We start from the raw sequence: 23,950 nt of genomic DNA on the forward strand, positions 1-23,950 counted from the left end.
ACTGTTGTGACAATTGGTCTTCTGCCGCAAAACATTCGCCTATTGCTCAACGCTTCTGATCGCCTCAATACGGAATTTTATCCGCCGACGTTCACACCGACTTTGAATACCTACTGCCGTGCCCAGATGCGAAATGCCTCACCTGCTTGCGACCGCAGCTTGACGCCGCCAACCCAAACACAGCGACGCTCACCGTCTCCTAAGCGTCGTTCTTCCCATTAGGGAAAGTAGAAGGCGCGGCCGATGGAGGTGAGGTCGTCGGAGAATCAACGTTACCAACACCTCTGCCTGCACTTATGTTAAAGAACAAACTTGAAGTCTTCGTAGACGACCACACCGTGGCATTGATTGACACTAGAGAAACAGACTCTGTTGTGAGTTCAGGATTTAAGAATTGTATGGGACGTAATGTTCAGTGCGAATCAAGCTGCGGTGTTTCGTGGTGTTGGCGGTGAATCATTGGTGCCTCATGGTGTGTGCTGAGCGAACGTTATGATTGGCGTCCAGGCATTTAGAACAGAATGCACAGTGTCGACTCGTTTCACACCTGAAGTAAATCTAGGCATATAGTTTTTGCAACAGTGTGGTGCAACGTTAGACTGCCGGAGTGGACAAATTTCACTAAATACTACGCTGATGTCATCTCTTGTAGAAGCCTCGTCGCTTGATTTGGAAGCGCTTTCTGTGTTTGAAGATACAGTTGTATCAGCGAAGTCTGCGGAATTCATCCAAATTGTTTCATCTACAAATTTGTGCGAGGATTTTGACGCCGCAGTGGAGCCCAACACTTACCTGTGCGGAGTGTCTTGGAACTTGTTGCGTAGTTTCAGTGACCAGAGGCAACACCTTGCACTTTTCAGACGAGCCAGTTATGTTACCTCGTGGCATGAAACTCGCTCATTTCGAGGAAGGTAGTGTCGATTTCTGTGGCGGCACTAGGTGACTGTGCTCTTGAAGAGAAAACACACTCTTTTGCGGAGTCTCAAATCCAGGCAATGTAGAACATATCTTTGTCAACAAATTAGCGCCAAATTTTGACTGATCTGCTTTCCAAGCCTGTTTCCGTTTTACAGATTCCAACTTCTTGCATCCATCATTCGATTGATACTGGAACCTCTCGTCCGATCAAAAAGAAGCCCTACCATGTGTCGCCGAGTGAACGTCAGCTTATTGACGAACAAGTTACGACATGCTCCAGCGTGGCGTCATCCAGTATTCTTCAAGTCCTTGGGCGGCTCCAGTTATCCCTGTTAAAAAAAAGACAACATATGACGCTTCTGTGTGGACTATAGGCAAAAAAGATGTGTATCCGCTTCCGCGTATTGACGACACAATCGACTGTCTCCACTCACCGTCATACTTATCCTCGGTAGATTTAAGATCAGGGTACTGGCAGATGCCAATGCACCCGGCCGACAAAGAAAAGACGGTATATGTGACACCCGACGGTCTTTATGAATTTAACGGGATGCCCTTTGGATTATGCAATGCGTCTGCCACGTTTGAACAATTCATGGACACCATTCTGCGCGCACTCAAATCGAAAATTTGTGCTATTTGGGCGCGTTATGATATTCGGCAAGGCCTTGCAGGAGCATAATAGCCGCCTTGCCATCGTTCTTGACTGCACTGGAAGAGCAGGCCTCGTCCTCAGCTCTAAGAAATTCCACTTTGGTGAACGCCAGAAAATTATGCTTGGTCATTTGGTCGGTAAAGATGGTGTTCGGCCGAATCCTCAGATGGTTGAGGCTGTAACCAATTTTGCAGCGCCGAAATTAGTCAAGGAGCTTAGGAGATTTTTAGGACTATGTTCCTATTTTCGGCGTTTCGTGCGCAGATTCGCTGACGTCGCCTACCCGCTCGAATGCCTTTTGCAGAAAGATGCACCGTTCATTTGGACTGCTGACAGTGATTCTGCCTTCCGCCATCTCAATTTTCTTCTTACTTCGGCACTTATTCTACGCCCCGTCTGCCCTTCTGCTCTCATCGTAGTTCACACCGATGCTATCGGCGTGGGCTTTGGCGCTGTGCTCATCCAGCGCTATGGCTGCGATCAGCATGTGATAGCTTATGCTAGTCGTTCATTAAGCAAGTCAGAACGTAACTACACTGTTACTGAACAAGAGTGCCTCGCAGTCGTTTTCGCGATGAAACGATTTCGTTCCTACTTCTCTGGAAATGTTTTTACCATCGTCCCCGACCATAATTCGCTCTGTTGGCTAGTAAATCTCCGTGACCCTTGCGGCCGGCTTGATCGATAGGTTTTGCGTTTGCAAGAGTAAATTCACAGTGGCATACAAAAGTGGCAGTCAGCACGTCGACGCTGACTCTTTCCACGCATGCCGCTTTCGTCAACTGGTAGTAACAGTGACCACTTTGATGACTACCTGGCGTCTATATCAGCAACGTTTCCAGATCCTCAACTGTTCCATACAGAACAAAGCAACGATCAGACTTTAGCGCCGTTCTTCGCTGGCGCTCATGCTTCGAGAGACGCACGTTTCTGCGTTCGTGCCAGTTTACTATACAAGAAGAATTTCAACACCGGGGGCGCACGCTTTCTTCTCGTCGTTCCGGAAAATTTCCGCATTCCTGCCAGCGATAAGAGCTCCCTACTTCCCGTTCACCAGGACCGCACCCTTTGAGCAGGTGGGCATCGACCTCCTGGGTCCTTTTCCGCGGTCTTCGAACAGTAACCGATGAATAAGAGTATGTGTTGACCATCTCGCTCGATATTCAAAAACAGCCGCCATACCCTTAGCCATTGCTTCCGAGGTATCCATATTTCTTTTGCTATTTCTCGTCCCGCGACATGGCTCTTCTCGAGTTCTGATAAGTGACCGTGGGTACAACTCCTTCGTCTCTGTGTCTGCGATTACTGACATTCGACGCCGTACCACCGGAAACGAATGAGATTGTTTAACGCACCAACAACACACTGACCACTATGTTAGCGATGTATGTCGATTCTGATCACTATAGAACTGGGATGACATTTTCCGTTTCATTACATACGCGTATAATACTGTGCAGCATGAGACAACTGCTAAAGTCTGTTTTATGTCCTTTTGCTCGAGTTCCCCGCAGCTGCCTCGATACCACCCTACCCTTTTCCCTCCGCAACAACGAGCCTTCTATCGCCGCCACTCTATGTCGAGCCGAGGAAGCTCGCCGCATTGCCCGTCTATACGCATACTTGACTCAGAGGAGCATTCGAAGAAGCGTTACGACAACCGACGCGCACATGTTTGCTATGTTGCTGTGGACGCCGCTGCGCAAGCGTGGTTTATCCCAGAAGCTGCGGTTTCACTACAGCGGCCCTTTTGTCGTTCTGGAGCGCCTGTGTGCCGTGAACTATGTAATATCACGCCGTACTGAAAGTGGCTGATGCTCACACCGGACCCAGGTGGTGCATGCCGCTCGGCTAAAAAGGTTCCATCTTCGGCAGGTTGCTTAAAATGCTTGCCATGGAGCTTTGTCTGCGAAGGGGGAACTGTCACGTGCTTTGGGACGTCGTGAGAAGGCAGAGGAAGAAGCATAAGGGTGAAAGAGAGGAAGCGCAATGTGGTGTGCCTTGGGGACTCGCAGTACCTACACCCCTACACCGCCTACACTACAAATAAACATCCCCGTTACGTACTGAGTACGTAACAATATGGAGAAATGATTTCTAATGGTGCAAATTTAGTTTTTTTTGCTCTGTTTATTATCCATAATCCAGAAACAAGCAGCCCCCATGCACGCTGTGCCAGTGTGCTCAATGGTAACCGACTTAGAACATGTCTCGCTGTCGGTAGTACCTAATGTTAGAATAAACTTTGGTTAGAGCAGCGCCTCTGGTTAGACTAATAATATGCTATACTCGAAGCACTGTTTTATGGTGTTTTTGATGTCCACTACAAAGGTAGCGCTTCTGCGTCGCCACGGTGACTAAAGTGGTTAGGGCGCTCAACTGATGAACTAATATGGACACGCAGCTTCAAATCCTGGCCGCGGTGGGGTCCGCTTTTTGATGGAGTCGAAAAGCAAGGAGCCCGTGTAATGCATGATGCCAGTGCACGCTAAAGAACACCCGTGGTAGAATTTTACGGAGCCCGCCATTATGCGGCGTCTACACATGTTGTTGTTGTTGTTGTGGCTGTAGGAAGAAGGAAAAGAAAATGCACGGGCCTGCTACTGGCTCTGTAGCTGAGCCACCTCCGCTGCCTCGTGCGGACAGAAGAGAAAATAGAGAAGAAAAAAGAAGAGGGAGAGAAAGACGCGCGCCGCAACAACGGCCGTCGTCCACCATCACCGAAGCGGTGGCGGGTGCAATGACGGTCTACAACAGGTAAAAATTCGGTGGCTGGCCAGCCCCCGCCGCGAGCGGCGTCGGCCCACCGTCCCAACCCCGTAGGGCCAGGAACTGCCCTATTCTCTACACATGTTGATTGTAACTGTGTAAGTGTAGGTGTGTAGGTGTAGGTTCATGCACTTTTTTGCCGTTTTTGCTGTCAGCCTATGTCAAGCGTACGGAGCCGTGGACCTCGTCAAGCCGTCTGTGTAGCTTTTAGTCTACGGCGCCCGCTATCCATATAAAAAATGCTGAAATAAACTGAATTTGAATTTGAAATGTAATGGTATAAGCGGCTGTATAAGGATGTTATTATTGATCTTTTCCCAGCCCCTCTGTATAGGACAATATACGCTGAAGTGGCAGGAAATGATGTGCTGAAAAGAGTGAAATTAATGGTCGTTGGCCTTGGTGTTAAAACCTTATTTTCTAAACTACCCACCGGACCGGAACCTTACCAGTGAAAACGTGGTTAGAGAAAAAAAGAGATTTTCGTTCCGGAGGGGAGGGGGGGGGGTCACAAAGTTTGGTTTGTAAAAAACCAGAGACAATAGAACACGTGTTCCACGACTGCTGGGACGCGGTGTTCTACTGGGATGTTTTACACAGGACGCTTAAAAAAAGATTTACCTCTTACAACGCCAGGAAATCGGTATTTAACGGTTGAAAACGAGCCTATCCAGTACGGCCTTATGTTGTTGGGTCTTCATAGCATATGGCGTAGCAGGATGGCCTTTCTCCATTGTGACCTGGAGGCGCGACAGGCGTGTAGTTACTTTATTGAAAGCCAAATGGAGAGAAGTCGTGGGACATCAACAGTGCGGTAATGGTGTTGTACTAAGTGTGCTGCACAAACTTGTCCGTTAGACAAACTGGTCCAAACGAAAGTCCATTAGACACGGTTGTCTGCCAAGTGACACGGAAACCACGTTATTTCATCTGTTCGAACGTTTTCTGTACTCATGCCAAATCTTACAATAAAGAAAAAAAAAAAAACGTCGCATCGTGGTTGCAATAATCCAGTTTCGAATTCTGGTCACGGCAAGCATTCTTTCTTCTTTTTTTCACGGCAAGCATTCTTTTTTTTATTTTTGCAGAGCACTCTTCTCTCTCAGCTCTCCATCTTCCATAGCTTCTTCAGAATTAGTTGGCCTTGACAGCGGCTCTTCTCCACTGCTACCTGTCCTTCCCGGGCAGCTGTCATCGTATAGTGGTTAGTACCTTGCGTTGTGGCCGCTATAACCCACGTTCGAATCCTGGTCACGGCAAGTTCTATCTTTTTGCGCAGAGCTCCCTCTCCTTCTTCCTCCAGTTTCTTCAGAACTAGTTGGCCTTGGCGCTGGCTCTTCAGCGCTGTCCCTCCCGGGCAGCCGTGATCGTATAGTGGTTAGTACCTTGCGTTGTGGCCGCAATAACCCAGGTTCGAATCCTGGTCACGGCAAGTATTTTTTTTTTCGCACAGCGTCCTTTTCTCTCACCTTCCATCTTCCTCCACCACTTCTTTAGAACTATAGTTGGCCTTAGCGCCGACTCTTTCCCACTGAGACGGAAAAAGGGTGGCTGCTCCTGGCCGGAGTGAAAAAGGTGGTTTGGTTTGGTTTAGCGACTCAGGCTATGAGAGATGCCGTACTGGAGAACTCCGGAAATTTCGACCACCTGGGGCTCTTTAGCGTGCACTGACATCGCACAGCACACGGATGCCACTCCGTTTCACCCCCATCGAAACGCAGCCGTCGAGGCCGGGATTCGATCCTGCTTCCTTGGGCACGGTAGTCGAGCGGGAGAGAGAAAGACGCGCGTCGCAACAGCCATCGTCTACCACCGAAGTGGTGGCGGGTGCAATGACGGCCTACAACAGATACAACTGCCGGTGGCAGGCGAGAAATGGCGGGAGCCTACTATACCCAGCCCTGTTGTAGACCGTCATTACACCCGCCACCACTTCGGTGCTGGACGACGGCTGTTGCGACGCGCATCTTTCTCTCTCTGCTTTCTTAATTTTCTTCTCTATTTTCTCCTCTGTCCGCACGAGGCAGTAGAGGTGGCTCAGCTGCAGAGCCAGTATAGTAGGCCCGTGCATTTTCTTTTCTTTCCTACCGTCGCAACAAGAACAACTTCCCCACTGCCACCTGTTCTTCCCGGGCAGCCGACCTTTCAATCGGGTGAAAAGGAGGTCAAAACACCTCTTCTCTGGGCTGTTTCAAACCGGTTCCTGGGCCGCTTCCCTCGTACTTACGTCAGGCGCACACAACAGCCCAGCGAGCATTATGGAGACTCCCAGGGGGCCCTCGTTGCAAAGGTCTTACCTAGTGGCCGCAATAATCCTGGCTCGAATCCTGATTACGGCAAGTGTTTGTTTTTTCCTAGAGCCCCATTCTCTCCCAGCTCTCCATCTTCCTCCTCCGCTTCTTGAGACTAGTTGGCCTTGGCGCCGACTCTTCCCCACTGACACTTGTCCCTCCCGGGCAGCCCTTTAGAGCTCTCGAGCGGAGCGGTCGTAGAATGGCTCGTTCTAGACAGAGCCTTTCCACCGGCGAACGCCTGTGGGCCCATATGAGTACCCTCCTGCGGGGTAACAGGTTTGTGTTGCCGTTGCTGCCTTCGCACGAAGCCCTTGAGGACTGCATGTTTTCCCACTGCGAAGTGGATGGCAGACCATACCGCATCGAAGATTTTCGAATTAGGGCTTTTGAAAGCTGTTTCAGGGATCGGGCCTTACCAAATGGGACACGTGTGGCTGGTAAAGCTGCGCACGCCGGAAGATAAGGAAGCGCTGATCTGAGCCGACGGTTTGGAGGCTTAGGGAAGGTATTGCGCTGTAGACCACTCGATACTAGAGAGATTACTATAAAAATCTACTGGATCCCTTTCTTCGTGCCGGACGAAGCCGTGAGTTTTGAGCGAGTACGGAGAAGTGACCGACATCCGGCTAGAAGAATAGAAGGCAAGCGGTTTCGAGCTGGCGTAGTCCACCACCCGTGTGGCCCGGATTAAGAAAAGGGTCACACCGGAGTCGCTACCAGATCTTTCCAGGTTCGTTGACGGTGCAGTTCTTATCGTCGTGCCGGGTTGGGCGCCAACGTGGCTGCGGTGCAAGTTAAAGGGCCACATCCGTCGTGACTGCCAGACGCCGCGCTGCAGCAAGTGCTGAGCGTTCGGGCACGAACGCATCGACTCTGTGCGCACGTACGCCGTCGTGCGCACAGAGAGTGAGAAGTTTGGGCTTAAACTGAACATCAAAAAGACAAAGATCATGGCGTCTTGCCCTATCAAGTCCTGGAGCATCAATGGACAAGAAGTGGAAGCTGTGACAGATTTTCTGTTCTTGGGCTCCAAGATTACCTCGGAAGGAGACTGCAGCCATGAAATTAGGAGACGCTTGCTTCTGGGAAAGAGAGCAATAGTTAGCCTTGACCGCCTAGTAAAGAGCAGAGACATTAGTCTGCCAACCAAGATCCGCATAACTCGTGCTATGGTCTTTCCAGTTGTGATGTATGGATGCGAGAGTTGGACTGTGAAAAAGGCTGACCGCCGAAGAATTGACGCGTTTGAATTGTGGTGCTGGCGAAGACTCTTGAGAGTTCCTTGGACTGCCAGAAGATCAAATCAGTCGATATTGTCGACCATAAACCCTGACTGCTCATTGGAGGGTCAAATTCTAAAGTTAAAGCTCAGCTACTTTGGTCATCTGGTGAGAAGAGAGGAGTCGCTGGAGAAAGATTTGGTGTTGGGAAAGGTTGAGGGTCGCCGGAGAAGGGGTAGGCAGCGAACGCGATGGTTAGATGGCATTCTCGAGGCATTGCAGCTGAAGCTATGTGATGTTAAGAAGTATAGTGAGAGACCGGAAAGCGTGGCGTGACATGGTCCATAGGGTCACGAAGAGTCGGACACGATTGAACGACTGAGCCGTCGTAGTTGGAGCAGCCACGGTGGGCGAAGAAAACAGCCGCCTCATGGATGAGGAAGAGGCGGAAAAGGCAGCTTCTTCGAAGGAGAAAGAAACAGAACGATGAGCAGCCAGCGACTAACGCGGAAAATGCGCAACAGCTGCTATGACCTACAGGTCCAAAAGGCCTTGGTAGAGCGCGCCTGGGCAGCAGCCGACGCCACTGGGGTCCCGTACTAGAGACTCCATCTAGTGCTTGTGAGAACCAGCCCCTCGAGGGTTGATCCAGTAACACTTGTCTGGACATACTCATTTCGAGTTATTAAATGTCTTTCTCCTCCTTCCAGGGAAAAAGGTTTTAAAAAGTCCGAAAATTAAGCTATTCGTTGCTCCAGGTTAGTGCACTTTTAAGAACCCCAGGTGGTGCAAACTTCTGGAGCCCTTCACTAGGGCGTATTTTATAGCCTGAGTTGTTTGGGACGTTAAATTCCACAGACCAATCCAAGCCTAAAATGGAAACGCACTCTTGCAGGGAAAAAAAAAGAAAATGAACCAAAGTGCCCATGCAAATTTTACCCTAGCCTATCCCCCTGCGTGGGTATGCGCCATATGCTATTTGGTAAACAACAATAACAACTACCCTGGTCCAATGTTAGTATATGTCGCGTATGTAAAGAGGAGAGAAGGAGAGGAAGAACACGAGCCGTCTTGTCCCGCGGCAAAGAAGCAGAAGAAGAACAGACGGACACCGGCTGGTATCCTTCCGACGTTCGTCCGAGCAGAAGCCCCTTAGGCGAAAAGACGGACACGGTTGGAGTCTTCCTTTCGACATTTTGTTTAACCAGGAAGCCCTACGGAGTCTACTATGCCGCCCGTTCAAGGCAAGTCATTGATCTAGATGACTGATGCATAACGCTGGCAACAGGCCATTTGCCGCGATTTTACTAGGAAGGGGCTGTCATTCGCTGGCCAAAGACAGCGCCGAAGAATATGGTGGAGCCTGACTCCTTTTGCCCACACTCATTTATTGCCAAGATGTGAAGGTTAAGCAAGCGGCAAAAAAAAAAAAAAAAAAGCTCAAAACTGAACCGGGATGTATTGACGCATTGGTGGGCAGGGTGCTAGGGTAGTTGCCTACCAAATAACATACGGGACATACCCGGATCGGCTCGGGTAAATTTAACGCAGGCAATTTGGTTCATTTTCTTTTTTTTCCCCTACAGAAGAGCGTTTCCATTTTAGGTTTGGTTTGGTTTGTGGGGTTTAAAGTCCCAAATCAACTCATGCTATGTAAGACGCCCTAGTGGAGGACTCCGGAAGTTTCGACCACCTGGAGTTCTTTAAAGTGCACTGACATGTAGCAACGAATAGCTAAATTTCCAGACTTGAAATTTTATTCAGTGGGAATAAATAATCCAGGTGATTGATTATCAAGCACTCCAAATGTTTATTTTTCAGCTTATAATATATCCTGATTGTCGTATAGTTATTTTGGTTGTTATGAAGTCAGTCGGTTGTGATGTGCATACCGTCAAATTTAAGTTCTCATAGACTACGCACATAATGGGATGAACTGGCTAGCTTAGTTCGGATATTTCTAGAGCTCGCATCACGAAACTGCTGGTCATGGGCGACTGTCACCCATTCTATCTGCCTGTTATTTTTGTTTTTCTCGCTTGTTTCGTTGTATTGGAGTAGAGGAAACACGTGGATGCTTTTTATAATGGTCGATATCTACGGTGATACATGTGCTAGGTTTATTTATTTATTAATATTATTTTTCTGCTGGAGGATGATATGACATTTCATATCTATCAGCATCGCCGGCTTTGTTTATTCTCGGATGCACCCTTTCAGTTCCCCTTTAATGTGGAATACCGCAGCCTCGAAAAGGACGAAAATGCATCGAGCCTTTTCGGCCCATCTGCTTTCACGCGTGGACACCAACCGCTATAGGATGAGAACCTCGGCTTCCCAACTACACGTTCCTGCTGTGTTATGAACGCCGAACGCCAGTCAGATATCATACGAAGAGTCCGGTTGGGAAAGTCACTGGGGTGTTGCGGATGTGAGCCATAGACAAAAGGGACGTGTGCGAGCGACTCAATAGCGACATTTTTGTCTTGTGGTTTCGTGCATTACGGAGCAAACATACTTTGTCGGTGGCAGCTTTACACGTGTATTACTGTAAAAAATCCAAAGCTGCATGCGCCCTCTACGTGCATAGAATGCGTAAGCATGCCAAATTTTGGAGGTGGCCCATATTAATTTGAAAATCACAACGGAGTTGGACATAATCGAATTTGGTTGAACATCAGTTTTAGCCAAATTCTTACAACGATAAATTTCGGGGCGGCCCAACCAAGCTGGAAATCATCGCAATATAGTATGTCCATACTCGAATTAGGTTAGACATTAATTTTGGTGGTGATCTGAAAAGCAAAACTTTTGAGGGCCCAGGTGACCCAAGGATGCGGGATGTGTAGGCTTTCTCAAGCTAGTGCCGCGTCCAACATGACGCCCATTGAAAAAGCATGCGCCGCTAATCGCTAGGCTGCTTGGCTCCTGGGGGCGGTAGATGCTAGTCGGAACAGCCCGCTTTCTTCGTCTCTTCTGTCGTTTTTTCCCTTGCGGAGCCACCGTACCGAGCAAACCCAAATACGCATCCCGGCCATGGCGGCCGCTTTTCGACGGAGGCGAAAAGCCTTGCCCGTGTGCTGTGCGATGCCAGTGCGCGTTAAAGAACCCCAGATGGTCGAAATTTCCCTCCCTAGTGGAGCCCTCCACTACGGCGTCTCTCATAGCCTGAGTTGCTTTGGGAAGTTAAATACCCCGAACAGAACCAAACCGAACATTTGGAGTTCACCCTTCAGTTAGCCATACTCGAATTAGATTGGCTCCAAATGTGGAAAAATGAAGTTTCGGGGCTGTAAAGGGCCGATTTCGGGGACGGGAATTTTTGTACACACCTTTTACGGGCACCTTCTGCGGGTGGTTTTTATATCATAAGCTTATATTAATACCTGCCCATTAAAATAGCTCCCAAGAAACAGCTGACTACAGATATAATTTACTCGTGTTTTATGGAATGCAAAGAGAAGTGACAGTAGAGGCTCCCCCTGCCGTGTCTGTATACATCACCGTGGGCTCCAAACTTCGCCGGGTATTTTATGATAATGGCGGCCAGGAAAATGAAAGCTCCTGTAGCAAGCTGCACATTAGGCAGCAAACGCTGACCTCTTTGTATGTCGTCATATTTTTGTCTAGGTTTTCACCACGATTCCTCATTTCATGCATACTCGACAACCAAAGTGCCTATAAATGCGAGGCACGACTGCGCATTGTTTAGAGCAGGGGTCAAATAATGGGAAGGAGGGTCATGGGAGCAAGACGTTTTGGTTGTTTCTTTATTTCATTGCTGCTTACGGCCTTTAATTTACTTACATTAATTTAATTCATAATATTTGTTATTTTCTGGCTCCTGGCCCGTGAGGACAACATTTTCTCGATGCGGCGCGCATAGCGGCATGAATTTCAGACCCCTGATCTGCAGGAGCGGTTTGCTGAAACGGCAAACATACCTGAGCGCGTTCGCATAGTGACTTTGTTCAGGACCCACGTGCGTCTTTTTTTTTCTTCGCAGCGCTTGATTGTGCCTGCATTTTGGTTTGACACAGTTTGACATAACGATGGTGCATTACATGGTGTAAAGCTGGTGTACAGGCTATCGCCTGGATCCTAGGTGGCACAAGAACGTTATATATATATATATATATATATATATATATATATATATATATATATATATATATATATATATATATATATATATATATGATAGAAAATGAGCCCTCAGCAGCTACATGTAGTTTATTTCGTTTAATAATGCCTGATACATGTAATAGACGCTACATGCGTGACTATGTAGTGTCTATTTAAGCTGACGAAGCACTCGAAATCCTGGCATAAGAGGGGGCAAAAAGGGTTGGCTAAAACAAAAAAGGCAGCAGCTTGACTTTTTCAGCCTGCGGAGGGCACTCAATGCCTTTTTACAGTTGTGTGAGTGGAAGGTGTAGAGCATCCATCTTGTAGTCACAGCGCGTATATTTACTGCTCTACACTACATACGACTTGCAAAGAAGAACACAGTGACATAACCAGCAGTGGTTACAGTCTCCTGGCACTAGTTTGAAGAACGGCGTACCAATAATGGTCTGCTGAGAAATTCTGCTCGTACTGGAAAAAAAAAGAAAATTACCTGGTGGTTATAATATCGGTGATAGAAAAGTTGAAGTGTAGGAAGCTGTTTTTTTTTTTTTTTTGCATTAAATGTTTATAAGAACAGCCTGCTGAATATTCTTGATTTGTATAAGCTGTCGGACGTGATGTGGAAGTTCGTTTTGTGGAGAGGGGAAGGGTTAAAAGACAATTTAGAATGCGCAGTGTTGATGGGGGAGAAAGTATATAAGGTGTTAGCAAGTCATGAGCGAATAATTGAAGCACGGGCTGTGACTGTGGTCGTATATGCCATTGTTTCTCACCTTGCGCACGCCTGGCGGATGAGAGGAAGGACTTTCTTGTACTTGCAATTACCCATTTCATATTGTCTTTGCACGAGCAAGCCTCGGATGCTGTGAAAGTGCCGAGTTAGTCAAACTTTTTTTTTTTGAAGCTTCTAAAGGGACAGCCGGATGTGTTGTATTTTTGTTTTCATTTTCTGAAGGAGAGAAGAAGGAGATGCGAAAGAAGTCTATTGGAGAGGCTGGAGGTTCAAAGGACAAGGGTATGGACACACAGAAAGGAAAAGACAAGCAGACAGATAAGGAGAAGCAGGAAGATAAAAACAAGGATAAAGACAAGAAGGTCGATAATAAAGGTACAGACAAAGAGAAGAAGAAAGACACGAAAGAGTTAGAGAGTAAGGTCGATAACAAGCAGAAAGACAAAGATAAGGTAGGGGGTAAGTACAAGAAGGACAAGGAGATATCCAAGGAAGAGAAAGAGCAGAAGGACGCTGAGAAGGACAAGCATAAAGACAAGGAAAAGGTAGAGTTAAAGGACAAGGAGAAGAACAAGCAGAAGGAAAAGGACCAGGATAATGAGACCGACAAGAAGAAAGCTAAGGATAAGAGCGACAACAAGAACGCGAGGGTGGATCAGCCCAACTACAAAGAGAGGGCCGAGAAGGATGATAGTAAGTATAAGGTACAAGATATTTGAAATAAAATCATAGCGATTTTCGCGGAAAAGCAAAAATTTTCTATTCTAGGAGTTTCAGTCAGAGTTATAGTCTGTTGTGATATCATACCAGAAAAGATGGCGTGAGAGGGTGTAAACGCACGTTGTGTTTGTGATTTACCGCCATTGCCAAAGACGCGCGAAAGTAAGTCGAATAATGCACGTAACATTGTCAGAGAGCAGCATGGCCTAAACTTGTATCATGTTGGTGTCATGTTACATATTTCTTTCATCTGTTGTATATGTTGTCGATACGACGGAATTCTACGAGGAACCATGAGACACGCGTGAGTTTATATTGCTTGTGCGATAAACGAACGACTAGCAGTTGGTACCACTAAAAGTGAGGTCGCCTGCAGCTTTAATTGAAATTGTACAGATGCAGCTAGTCCTTTTTACCAGTTACATGTTTTTGAAGAAAAAACTACAAATCGCTATTGTAGCCTTGCAGCATCATTTAGAGCGCGCATTCATAACGATGCCGGCTGAGCAGTGTAGTCAGGTTGGCTTTTTGAAGCGACACGCAGACTCCACGAAGAGACTGTGTGATCTCTCTTAATGCTATTCCGACGAACACCTATTCACAGCACAGAAAAGGTTTAAAGCTCTAGGTGACAATTTTGACCACCTGATATGAAATGCAACCTGACAATAATTGTGTGTGACATACACAAAAGTACTCCACCGAAATTGGTGATTAATTCTCTTCGAAATAATACTGTAACGCAAAAAATGCCAAACAATGTTTGCTTCCCATAGGACGGCAGTTAAAGTATGTTCTCTTTTTTACTTTATGCACGGAGAGGGCACAGGGAAATTGATTGATTTGTTAAAAGTGTCTTACTTGACAGGTACTGCAAACATTAAGTAGACACATAGTCAACACACATGACTAAATCTATTATTGCGTTTTAAACATCCGGTGGCGTTGCCAACACTCGCTCTCTTCACGTTGGTCCCTATAGACATGCATGCATATGACTTGATGACTGTTGGTTGTTTTTATTCTATCGCCAAGTCTGAATACCTGGGACTGTTTTGTTTTTGAGAAAGCGGCCGCATGTGTGCTTGACAGCCACCGATTATTGCGTAATTCCGGCTATAGCAGCGTTTAGCGAAAAATAACGGCGCTGCAGGCTTTGCCATTACTTGAGACAAATCCTTAAAATAATTAAAATGCTTTCTCCGTTTCAAAGACGAATGTGGACATTTCACGTCTGTATAGGATGAGAGAAAGACGCAGCTTCGAGGTTTACGATCGGTACAATACGTCGACCTCCGGCACGGCAACACATCGTAGTATGCGTGTGCTGCCTGAAGCTTAAATAGTCTCAACGATGCTGACGACAAGCTGACTGAATGAACAAATGCCTTTCAATTTTCGCAAAAAAATAAAGAAGTCTGTTTTACGTTTTTGCTTGTAGACAACCATAGAACTCTTTGTTACCTAATAAGGGCTCTGAAATTTCTAAGCTTCAATAAGCACAGTATTCTCAGAAGTTACGCTGAAATTCACACTATGCACTGGAGTTTCTAAGACTTCTTTCTGTTTTCATGTGGGGCCGCCTTGTATTTTCTTTTTTTCAGCCTCCGTCTCTAATGCTGGTTATTTAAAATTCACTGCTTTTCTTTACTGAAGAGCCTTACTTGTGAGCGGCCAAACTTCAAATTCTGAAGTATCTCTCTCTCTCCCTCTCTCTTTCTCTTTCTATATATTTATATATATATATATATATATATATATTATAACGATCTAAGAAATGGGTCATATTGTCGCAATGGTCCCCTATGGCCATGTGGCGCAGCTGGTCTAAAAGCACTTGCTGCTGGGCTAATTGGTTTTGGTTCATAATTAAAATAGTTTAAAGCGCAAAAAACAGACAAACACAAAGGTAAGTGACGGGACGAAGCGCCATCGGCGCTTTGGAGGCCATGTGGCGCTTCGTCCCGTCACTTACCTTTGTGTTTGTGTTTTTTGCGCCTTAAACTATTTTAATTATGGGCGCAGCTGGGTCTCGAAGCTAGTGAAAACGGTGAGGCTAGGGAATAGGGGTGCGCCACAGCTGTCATTGTCTATTCTTCGCACTGGGGAATAATTTAAAGCCGTCGAGATTTTTCAGGTAAGAGGAGAAGGTCCCTCTGCAGCTCTATTTCCCATTGTTCTGGATCTTCATGCACGGGCGTCACCAGCCACAACGAGAAGCATTAGCGGTGGCTGGTAGCTGGAGTAATGGTGCCATTCCGAATTGAAAGAATCCTTTTAGAGGGAAATAAGCATCCGCCGGATTGAGGTTGATATAAGCTCTCTGCCGTGCAACTGATGCCATGCAAATTTCAACGCAGGCGTCCTTAGGAGGCTGTTAAGTTGTTCACTACCTGAATAATTTCAAAAGGCACTGCTAGTAGAAGTATGGATACGGAGAAATGGACGACTTTACTCCGTGATGGTTCGGAAGATAAAAAAAGTGGTGAAATAAGAGGACAATTCAGGACAAATATCGAAATGTGTGTCCAGTGTAGGTTGTCATGGCACTATTTAATACCGCTGCCGAGCGCTTATTACGTGGCTATTGACAGTATTTTCTGTTTGACGGTCGTTAATTTGTCGCACCAAGTCCACAGTGCATTCACTGCCTTTTCGCTGTTTTTCTCAAACTTCCAGGCGCAGACATGTCCGGTAAGTTAGCGCTGTGACATGATAGCAGAATTTGTACAACGCCTCGTTTTGTAAACATTTTTCTATGTTCTCACCACTTCGATCGCGTAAGTTATTTGTATTTTTTTTTTACCCACGGCTTCAGCCATCAGCAATCGTTCACGTGAGTAAAATTATCATTATTCGCATATTGCCAAACGCACTTTCAGCACTCAAATTTGTGTTAAAATTGAAAAGTGCACGTTATCTGTATAATCCCACTGAGTATGAGTTACACCCTAGAGCACTCTGTGGTTGCACATGGCGTCGACAGGGAGGTGTTTGCGAAATATCGAGGGAGAATGTGGCTGTTGCTGCTAGCAAGCACCACTACCGCTTGCTTGCTTGCTGTCCCCCTCGCCCTTATTTTCTTTAAGGCGGTATCGGTGCTTCTACAATATATGGTCAGCCGCTTTTTTGCTGAATCACTACATCTATTGCTGAAATGCATATGCGCTTGTAGCTTTACAGTTTGTGGTTATGATTCAATAGACAGCAGAAAGCTATAAAGGAAACAATAAAAGCAAGCTAGAAAAATACGAGGCCGAGATAAAGAAGCAAGCGGGACCGAGATGCGGCTGCAGAAAGGGTTGAGGTAATGTTCCTTTTTTACAAAGTGCAGCAGAAAGCTATAGCGACGAATAATGATATGATCGGCGTCCCTGTACAACCAGAGAGTGCGCTCCGCCACGTGCTTCGGCTATGTAGTTCATACTGAGCGTGATAGTACCTACGAGCTATGAAACTGCAACCCTTTTCATCTGAGTGTAAAAATGTGCAACGCGACGAGGAGTATGTCGATTGATGCTATCTGTGTCAGACGGACAGAGTAGCTTGGAAAATGCAGTGGAGCAACATGGTCCCGGCTGAAATATCCGTGAAATAATTTGAGGTTATTATTTGGTGGGAGGTGACGTTCGTAGTAGAGTGCACTCTATTCGAGGCCAGTATAGAGTAGTATGTGATCGATGTTATTCGTGCCAGACGGACAGAGGAGCTTGGAAAATTCAGTGGAGCAAGCACGTTTATGGCTGAAATATCAGATAAATAATTTGAGGTTATTATTTGGTGAGGGATGGCGTGCGTAGTAGAGTGAACTCTATTTTTTATTTATTTATTTATTTACAATACTGCCAGTCTCTAGTTGAGACCATAGCAGGTGGGCATTGTATTCATAATATCGAAAAAATGATGATGACAAGAAATAAAGCAGCTCTACAAAGATACAGTATTAGGCAATTCTTAAAGCACAAAAAACTGAAAATGTGTTATCAAATGCGCACAAACAGCTCACAAAATAAAGAACACATACAAGTTCAAAAACGAAACAATGGGATAACAGGCTGTCGAATGCGTTAAACAAGCGAAAGAAAAAAGAAAGCGAAATTCGTAACCGAATAATGTCAGCTCACACCGTGGCCTGTAGTTTGGAACAAAAACTTGAAAATGAGTCAGCGTTAGTAACAGATGAGTGCAGGCAATTCCATTCGCTTGTTGCCAACGGGAAGAAAGAATGTTTAAATGCATCACTGTGACATGAAAATTCGGTTAGCGTGAACGCGTGATGGTTTCTCAACTCTCGCTTATGTGATAATGAAACATACTGTGATAAGTCGATGTTAAAGGCGTTATGTAGTAGTTGATATAAAAATTTTAATCGCGCCAACTTTGCTCTTGCTGATAGCGTTTCGAGCCCGGATATTACAGCTAGTTCGGTTGGTGAATCTGTTCGCTTGTATTTGTTATGAATGAATCTTAGTGCTTTACGCTGTATTCTTTCAAGCCTCGAAATGTTAGTAAGAGACTGGGGAAACCAAACGGTGTTAGCATATTCTAGTACTGGTCTAATAAAAGTCTTATAAGCTAAAAGTTTAGTTTGTGCAGGGGCTAGGCGAATACATCTTCTAAGAAAAAATAACTTGCGCAATGCTGTAGCAGTGATGTTACTAATGTGTTCGTTCCATCTAAGGTCTGAAGTCAGTGTGACACCTAAATATTTGTGTTTGTTAACAAAGGTAAGTGGAATGTCATTCATTTTATACACGAAATTAGAAGGCTGTTTTTTCCTGGTTACTGCCATTGCTACGGATTTCTTTGTGTTGATTGACATCTGCCAGTTATTGCACCATTCAGCGATTTTTTCTAATGACCTGTTGAGAATGACATGATCTTCGTGGCTTCTTATTTCTCTGTATATTATGCAGTCGTCAGCAAAGAGTTTGATCTTACAGTTAATATTGGCAGTAATATCGTTAATAAAGATAAGAAATAACAGGGGTCCCAGAACAGAGCCTTGAGGAACTCCGGATGTGACTGCTACCGATCTGGATTGCACGTGGTGGTAGAATACGAATTGTGACCGTTGATGCAAAAAGTCCTCTATCCAAGCCAATATTTCGCTATCACCAATGAAGCCTCGCAACTTTGCGATTAGTTTTGAATGACACACGCAGTCAAATGCTTTAGCGAAATCGAGTAATATAATGTCAGTTTGGCTGCAGTTATCAATATTTAAAGCGAGGTCATGAACAACTTCCGTTAATTGAGTAATAGTAGATAGGCCGCGGCGAAACCCATGCTGATTACGTGATAATAAGTTGAGGCCAGTGTCGAGGTTAGTGTTTGAGAAAAATGAGAAAGGTGAGTGACACTCATAATAAATATACGTGCCCTGCTTGGTTAAAAGACGACGCAAGCATTTTACACTTTGACGTTCGTGTTGTCTTATTTATACCCTCTCTTTTAAACCCACGCAGCGCATGTATTTTTGTGAAGAATGTTCTAACTAGCCTCAATCACAAGTATTACTGTGTGACAGTGTCTCATATCCTGGCTCCGTAAAGCACTCGCCTGCTTGCATAAGGTTTGAAGGGCATATATTTGCGAAGAAGTGTTTTAGACAAGTGGAAAATTAGGATGCTGAGCTCAAGTGGGTCTTTTCCAAGGGGCGTGCGCCGCAGTGCCTCAGTGGTCAAGCTCTAGACTAATGAGCCGCCTGACCCGAATTCGATGCTGTTTAAGATGGCCTTGTTTCTATGCAGGTGAAAAATAAGACCTTAACCGTGTAATAACCTTAAGAGGGCAAAATGATCTAGAGTTCACATTTGCGCCCATCATAATCTGGACCGCTTTGGGAAATTTTGCATAATTTTATCTTTGCCGCATGACGCGATGGATTGCGATGGCCATCGCCCACCTCAGCCGCTGGTGCAACCGCACAAAGCGACGATATTTCCAGTGTTACTCCGTTGCCTCACCATCCCGTTTCCTCGCGTCATCAAGGAAGTATAACTGCGCTAGTACGCCATGGCTAAGACCAAACAGCATAAAGAAAAAAACGATGAAAACGCCGACGCAAATTCTTCGGGTGACATGTTGCATTTCTAAAGGACCCTCTCTAAAGGAAAGTAGGCCCGTACTACGTTTTTAAGTGCTAAGACTTGCTCCACTTTTCTATCAAACGCCTTTCCTTTACAACTAACCACACAAATGCAACAACTACTGCATGGACTATTTCGATACATCTTTCAGATCATGGCTCTGGAGAAGCGAGCGTTGGCAGCTTCTTCGCGAAAACAAAATGCAAACTTCACTAGAAAATTATATAAACCGGAAGTAAAGCCTTCTGCAATACGGCTGAAGCAACAAGTTTTCAACAAACCCAGAATCTGAGCGACGCGATAAGCGACACTAGTATGGAAGCCTTCGATAAGCTCGTCGCGCTGCACGTGTCGGCGCAAATAATCGCCGCCTGCGATTTACATTTTACGCGCATGGGCAAAGGACGTCCTACCTTTAGGATGGCGCAGCCTGGTGTTGCTTTGGGCTGGTAAACACATTGACGGTGCTCTCACGCTGATTTGTAGTGCAGTGCGGACGAGCTGCTGGCTGGTGAGTGCGGAAGCTCGCCACAAAGTCCAAAAGTAGTGAGGTACAATCAGGCTCACGTAAGTTATTCATTTGTTGTTTCAGCTGTTCCCAAGGTCCGAAGACCTACTTGTAAGTAGTGTACAGACACGTTCCACAAATGAAGGGTTATTCATCGATCAGTGTGTTTGGCCTATGCCCATGTTATGTCGTGTACAGGTACATTGAAATTTCTTTTTTGTTTAATAGTGAGTTATTTATCTTCACCTATTTCTTAAACATCTATTTCTGGCCTATAGTCAAGGTGGCAATGTCCGATGACGCTGCTTCTCGGTACCCTCGAGGTAGTACGCATGGTATCACTTTTGCATAATATGTTTTCCTTTTGCGCCCACTGAAGAATAGTGTGGAGAGAGTATGAAAAACACTATTGGAGAGCCAATAAATAACAAAATTTGTTTCATTTGTCCAAAGATAGTTTCGCTGAGTTGCTGACGCAGTATTTTATACTTTTAACAGGAGGCCTGGTTATTTTGCATTTCCTCGAGGCAAAATCTGATAGCTTGATTTGAGCTTTAGAAACTGCTAGTTTTATAGACACGATATATTAAAATTCTAGGAAAACATTTCATCTGTCGGCTTTATCGTGATGCTTTTGATCCAGTTGGAGAAAAAAATGACCTGAATCTGACAGAGAGAAAGCAGCCTTTTATGTCTTTGATATCTTCAAATTTGCTTATAAAGTTGCTGGCACTACCACCTGACTCACTCGCACACTAACAATGTTCAACGAAGAAATCTGGGCGTGTTGGTATGGACACATAGCTAAGGTGAGAGCATAAATACGGACAGAGCGAGAATATAAGGATACAACAGCCTCTCACTTCAACTTTTTAACTCCAGAAAGAAAACACAGAGCAAAAACGTTGCAAGGCATCGTCTTTCTTGTGGATGTAATACTGTTTTTGAAAGAACAGTAATTACTTTTATTCATAAAGATAAGCTAGCATTAGAGAATTTGAGGAAGCTTTTTTCATAGCGTGCCATGGTGATATCTGCATCAGTTGTCCGCCTGTGGGGGTGTCGTAGAAGGAATTGGACCTTTTAGGACTGCTTATGTTGGCCGATAGATTGAAGATACCAACTGAATGCGTGTTCATTGTGCAGAGTGCTGTTGATTTGAACACTTTGATGCTATAGTTTGCTGCCAGTATGCCGGTTGTTATTTTTGCTTTTGCCTTGTTATATACCTTTATTTTTATTGTTTCTATCATATTTTTAAAGTTTCCTATTTTTTTAATTTCTATTTTTGTCACTCATTGTGGCATTGCTGTTTTTTTTTTTTCTGGTTTTCTATTTGTCGCTGTCCCAGTCGAAGCAATATACAAAAACCGTGTCAAAAATACGAAAAAAAAAAATATTCCATTGTGCTGTCGTAAACATCAGCATTCTTTGTTGTTCTGTAGTACTTTCCTGTAGTCCTGTAGTTTTTTCTGTTATGCTTTTCTGTAGTCTGTAGTCCTACTCTTCTTGGTAACTACAGAAAATTCTGACATTACTGCAGAATTTCCGTTGTCACAACAGGTTCACTGTCAAAACCCTCATAGAAATTTTGTTGTGACAACAAAAAAATCTTCTGTAATTTTCCGAGTGGATGGTTGCTTACGTGCATGAGTTAAGAAGTAGCTGCAGTGAGCGATTGTTGTGTGCGTATATTCTGTGTCCATGTTTATACGCTCATGTTAGCTATGAATTCATGCCAACAGTAACAAGAAGACATTAAGAGCTTAATTTTCATACTTATTTGAACAACGTTTTATTTGTGAAGCAGTTGTTCCAATTCTTAATCATAACTGCGAGCAATATATTATGTATGCAAGATATTCATTGTGTGTACATATGCATGTTTAGCTGTTCAAGTTTTAATGAATGTTTCTTTCTTTACTTACTAAACGCCTTTTCTATTTCAGTTGTCGTCCAAGATAAGGCTAAATTTGGTGGTAAGTGCACACTATATGGTTCATAAAAATGACCTTTACGTACGTAGTGCGTTGGCCACTCCATGTTGTGGGCGCTCTTGATGTCAGTACAGCAGTCCCATCATAGGAACTGACACTGGGAAAATTTACGACAGCTTTAAGTTGGCCTTTGCTGATAATGCCCACCGGTCTAATCTGAAAGACGCTATATTAGCTGCAAATGCAGCTTTTATAGGCAACCTGCAGTGAAGTTTGCTGTGACAATCGCCCCACCGTAACACATATCCTAGCAAGACGAGCAAATACTTTTGAGGCGGTTTCGTAAGGCGTTTTCACGTTACCTTCATGAGCTTACAGGGATCAGATTGCACGCTCTGTCGAAGCTTTGTATGGCGTGTGTCAAATAACTGGGCTGCATCGAGAGCGCCTGGCCAAGGACGTTGTCTGTCACACGCGTGCTGAATATGCTCGGTCGTTTATCGCGGACCAAGCGGCCAACAGCAGCATTATTTAGGCGCGCTGCAGTACAGTTACAGCAGTGAAGGTTTCCTATAGCCAAGGAACGGTGAACAAATTTAAACATATGTATCCCATCTCCGTAGTTTTTGTGCCGATTCACGAGGCTAGATTGCGCTACAGTTGGGGATGATGAAGCAGTAGAAAAATCGCAACTTAAGTTGAGGACAACCCAGAGGGCTATGGAACGAAAAATGGTAGGGGTAACATTAAGAGATAGGAAGCGTGCAGAGTGGGCCAGAGAAATAACTCAAGTTACCGACATTCTAGTGGAAATTAAGAAAACGAAATGGGCATGGGCAGTACATGTAGTGCGAAGAGAGGATAACCGATGGTCGCTTAGGGTAACAAAGTGGATTCCAAGGGAAGGAAAGCGTAGCATGGGGCGGCAGAAAGGTGGGCGGATGAGGTTAAGAAGTTCGTAGGGGTCAAGTGGATGCAGCTAGCACAGAACCGGGCTAAGTGGAGAAATATGGGAGAGGCCTTCGCCCTGCAGTGGATATAGCCAGGCTGTTGATGATGATGATAATGATGATGATGAAATAGCACGATGACACAACGAAGAAATAAGAAAGTCAAGAAGTGTTCTGCGCTTTCGACCACTTTTTCTCCCGGCGTTTGATAGCTAAATGCAGTCAATGTTCGTGATATAGGCACCTTGCGCATATAACTCCGGCGCGACGCGCGCGCTACTCGCGGCGGCGCCCGTGTAATGTCAGGAAGGCGGGGGCAGTCTTAACGGCTCCGAAAGTGCTGTGCGCGTCGTCGTAAAGCAGCTCTGCGCATTCTTCTCGAGAGCAAATGGTGTATAAAAACATACGGGCACAATTCTGTGTTGTAAGGTGCAATAATACACACACGAATAAGCTTGAAAAAAAAAAGTTTGGTTTTGGTTTGTTGGGTTTAACGTCCCAAAGCGACTCAGGCTATGAGATACGCCGTAGTGGAGGACTTCGGAAATTTCTACCACCTGGGGTCCTTTAACGTGCATTGACATCGCGCAGCACACGGGCGCCTTGCTTTTCGCCCGTGTGCTGTGCGAAAAAAACAACAAAAGAAGTATGGTTTTCCAAACGCGAGACAGAAAGATGGACCCCGCCGGGGTGGCGCAGTGGTTACGGCGCTCGACTACTGTTCCCAAGGGCGCGGGATCGAATCCCGGCCTCGGCGGCCGCTTTTCGATGGAGGCGAAAAGCAAGGCGCCCGTGTGCTGTGCGATGTCAGTGCACGTTAAAGAACCCCTGGTGGTCGAAATTTCCGGAGTCCTCCACTACGGCGTCTCTCATAGCCTGAGTTGCTTTGGGACGTTAAACCCCACAAACCAAACCAAACAGAAAGATGGAAGACGAGAACATTAGATTCGGCCTGTTCGTCGCCAAGAGTAAGTTAGATCATTGTTTTTACCTTTCACATCCTTCTCTAGAAGTAGGTGCTTA

At 45.5% G+C, this 23,950-nt stretch overlaps 1 protein-coding gene and 1 non-coding gene across 2 annotated transcripts in view; both read left to right on the forward strand.

Moving 5' to 3' along the window:
* Nucleotides 1-5,702: 5,702 nt before the first annotated feature.
* On the forward strand, nucleotides 5,703-5,774 carry TRNAH-GUG (transfer RNA histidin (anticodon GUG)). The gene has a single exon. It is a non-coding gene; the product is annotated as a tRNA-His (tRNA).
* Nucleotides 5,775-12,956: 7,182 nt separating this feature from the next.
* LOC146172727 (uncharacterized) overlaps nucleotides 12,957-23,950 on the forward strand; it is a 45,939-nt gene continuing 34,945 nt past the window's right edge. Inside the window, exon 1 of the mRNA XM_084584384.1 lies at nucleotides 12,957-13,413. Coding sequence (XP_084440510.1) covers nucleotides 12,957-13,413 — 457 coding nt within the window. The remainder of the gene's footprint in view (nucleotides 13,414-23,950) is intronic.

The sequence above is a fragment of the Amblyomma maculatum genome, chromosome 11, assembly GCF_055883805.1.
Source record: "Amblyomma maculatum isolate TAMU_Amacu chromosome 11, ASM5588380v1, whole genome shotgun sequence".
NCBI lineage: Eukaryota > Metazoa > Arthropoda > Arachnida > Ixodida > Ixodidae > Amblyomma > Amblyomma maculatum.